Source organism: Alexandromys fortis, unplaced genomic scaffold (assembly GCF_014885135.2).
Source record: "Alexandromys fortis isolate MF-2015 unplaced genomic scaffold, M_Fortis_MF-2015_v1.1 scaffold_5, whole genome shotgun sequence".
Lineage (NCBI taxonomy): Eukaryota > Metazoa > Chordata > Mammalia > Rodentia > Cricetidae > Alexandromys > Alexandromys fortis.
Window position 1 is genome coordinate 16,640,930 of NW_026067924.1, and position 2,565 is coordinate 16,643,494.

The 2,565-nt window shown below is 37.7% G+C and overlaps 1 protein-coding gene across 1 annotated transcript; it reads left to right on the forward strand.

Moving 5' to 3' along the window:
• Positions 1–252: 252 nt before the first annotated feature.
• LOC126501759 (vomeronasal type-1 receptor 4-like) lies at positions 253–1,224 on the forward strand. The gene has a single exon (XM_050142610.1). The coding sequence runs from the start codon at positions 253–255 to the stop codon at positions 1,222–1,224; it is 972 nt and encodes a 323-aa protein (XP_049998567.1).
• The last annotated feature ends 1,341 nt before the right edge of the window (positions 1,225–2,565 follow it).

The window sequence follows — 2,565 nt, forward strand, 5'->3', positions numbered from 1 at the left end:
ACAGAAATCTTAAATAAATAAATTAATTAAAAAAAAGAAAAAAAACTTTAGATTTTGAACAGTAGTAACCAGATGCTGTGTGTTAGAGCACACACAATATCCCAGAGTTCCCGGTGGGGAAAAGGAGGCTTTTCAAGAACTAATCTGCAACATTACATGTGGCCACCACTGCCTCTTGCACACTAGAAAAGGCTATTGTGAAAAGTGTGCTTTTCAGGTCCATGTCTAACATCTCTGATGCTTTCTTGAAAAATGTTTGCAGCCTGGAATACACCTAGGAAGGAAGAAATGCTTTTGAAATTTATTAAGCAAATAGTTTTCCTCTTCATGACTGTGGTTGGAACTCTGGGGAACATTTCTGTTTCTGTGAATTATATGTTCAGTTGGTGGGGGAGCACTGAGAAGAAACCCGTACACCTTATTCTCATCCACTTGGCTTTTACAAACATCATAATCCTTCTTGCAAAAGGATTGCCAAACACAATGATAGCTTTTGGTTTGAGAAACTTCCTAGATGACATAGTATGTAAAATCCTAATTTACCTGGAGAGGGTGGCCCGTGGCCTCTCCATCTGCACCAGCAGTCTCCTCACTGTGGTCCAGGCCATCATCATCAGTCCCAGAGCATCTGGATGGAGGAGGCTCAGACCACAGTCTGCATGGCACATCCTTCCATTCTTTTCATTCTTTTGGATACTCAATGCTTTAATAAGTGTAAACCTAATTCATTCCATCACAAGTATAAACCTGAATATATCACAGCTTAAGAATGGTTACAGCTATTGTCATTTTATGCTAGAAAGTCAGAAAACAAAATGGATTATTCTCCCTCTCATGGTTTTGAGAGATGCTGTGTTTCAGGGAGCCATGGGAGGTGCCAGTGGCTACATGGTACTTCTTCTCCACAAGCACCACCAGCATGTGCTCTACCTTCAGAACTCCAAGCTTCTGTACAGAACTCCCCCTGAGCTGAGAGCTGCTCAGAGTGTCATCCTTCTGATGCTCTGTTTTGTTTTCTTTTATTGGACTGACTGTGCTGTTTCTCTATTATTAAGTCTCTCTTTAGGAAATGATTCTGAGATGATAATTGTTCGAGAATTTCTGGTCCTTGGTTATGCAATCTTCAGCCCCCTTGTGTTGATTCACAGGGATGGACTTTTGGCTGAGTGTTGGCATGCTCACTGGAAGAAATTGAGAAATTGTCTTTCTCCTTTATCTGTTTAGTAAGCAGGAAAGAATTCTCAGCTCTGTAATACTGTGGGTAAACGAAATCTAAGCAAAACAGTTTAAACATGTTTTTATTCTTAAGCAGTAATCCTGGTGACTCATAGCCTTGATTTGAATAAGATCTAAGCAAATTACAGCGATAGAGATATCTCTTCCAACTAGGCACCCTGGATAAGGGGCTTTGGTTGCAGATTGTGAAAATGGTTTTCTCAGGACTGTGATTCCAGTAGGATATGTGAGAATAAATTAGGCAAATTTTATCAAGAGAACTAGAATATCTCTCTTTTCTGACAGAAATTTCTTATTCTTAGCTCTATAGCCACAGGAACATTTGTTCTTTGAGAATTTTTATCAAGGAAAATGTTATATATTTTAAAATTGTACCTAGGTGCTCTGGAAGAGCACACAGCACTCTTAAGTACAAATCTATCTCTCTCGTTTCTCTCCCAAACTTTCTACTATGAAAATTTACATGAAAAAATCAATAAGTCTTATTTTTACAATTATTGTCATTTTTCACTTTTGATCCCAAGTAAACAATACTTCTGAAAATGAGGGAAAATGTAGTTTCCTAAACACAATTATTAGTTTCCTAAGCACAAAAAAAAAAGGTTAATAATTATCCTGCCATAGAAAATAATTGTAAGGAAATGATGAAGAATCAAAGCACCTTCGTCTGGGATGACAGGTACTGTGCAATTTCAGTCAATAGAATCCATTGATACCAATGCACTGAGACATTTCATGGGTGCATGAGGACTTTCTATGTGAAAATAGATTATAGACCGTGTGATAATAGGATAATGAATACACAGGAAAGTTTCAGTCTAGATCCTCCCATAACTGCTGCATTGATGAAAATGTGAATTCCTCTTTTTTCAGTGAGTTTTCAAGCAGAGAGGACTTGTCTGTAGCTGCCCTTTGTAGGGATGTGGGCTCTCGACAACATTATCCATTTCTCTGTCCCCAAAGAACTGCAAAAGGATCTGATTCTACTGTAATTTAATTGACAGTTTCTGCAATTGGATTCATGCAACAAGGCACTGGGTAGAGAATACGGTTCTAGTTACAAGCTATTGAGTGAACCCATTATGAAAAATTCTTACTGAGAGATAACTTATTATACAACCTCTAAACACAAAACTCTAGAATTGTCAGAGACATATTTGTACCCTATTTGAAAACAGCATTTCTAGCACCTCTGACGAGAACCCCTGTAAACATTTGGGTACTTCATGGTTCAGTTTTACAATGGTGAGTACATATTTATTTTGTGTGTGGTTGCACACAAAAAAAACTGTTAGCAATTTCTGTTATAATTTTATCTTACAGTTCCTT

What these genes read in the sequence shown, in the direction of transcription:
- LOC126501759 (XM_050142610.1), top strand. Translation starts at nt 253, where the DNA reads ATGTTTGCAGCCTGGAATACACCTAGGAAGGAAGAAATGCTTTTGAAA.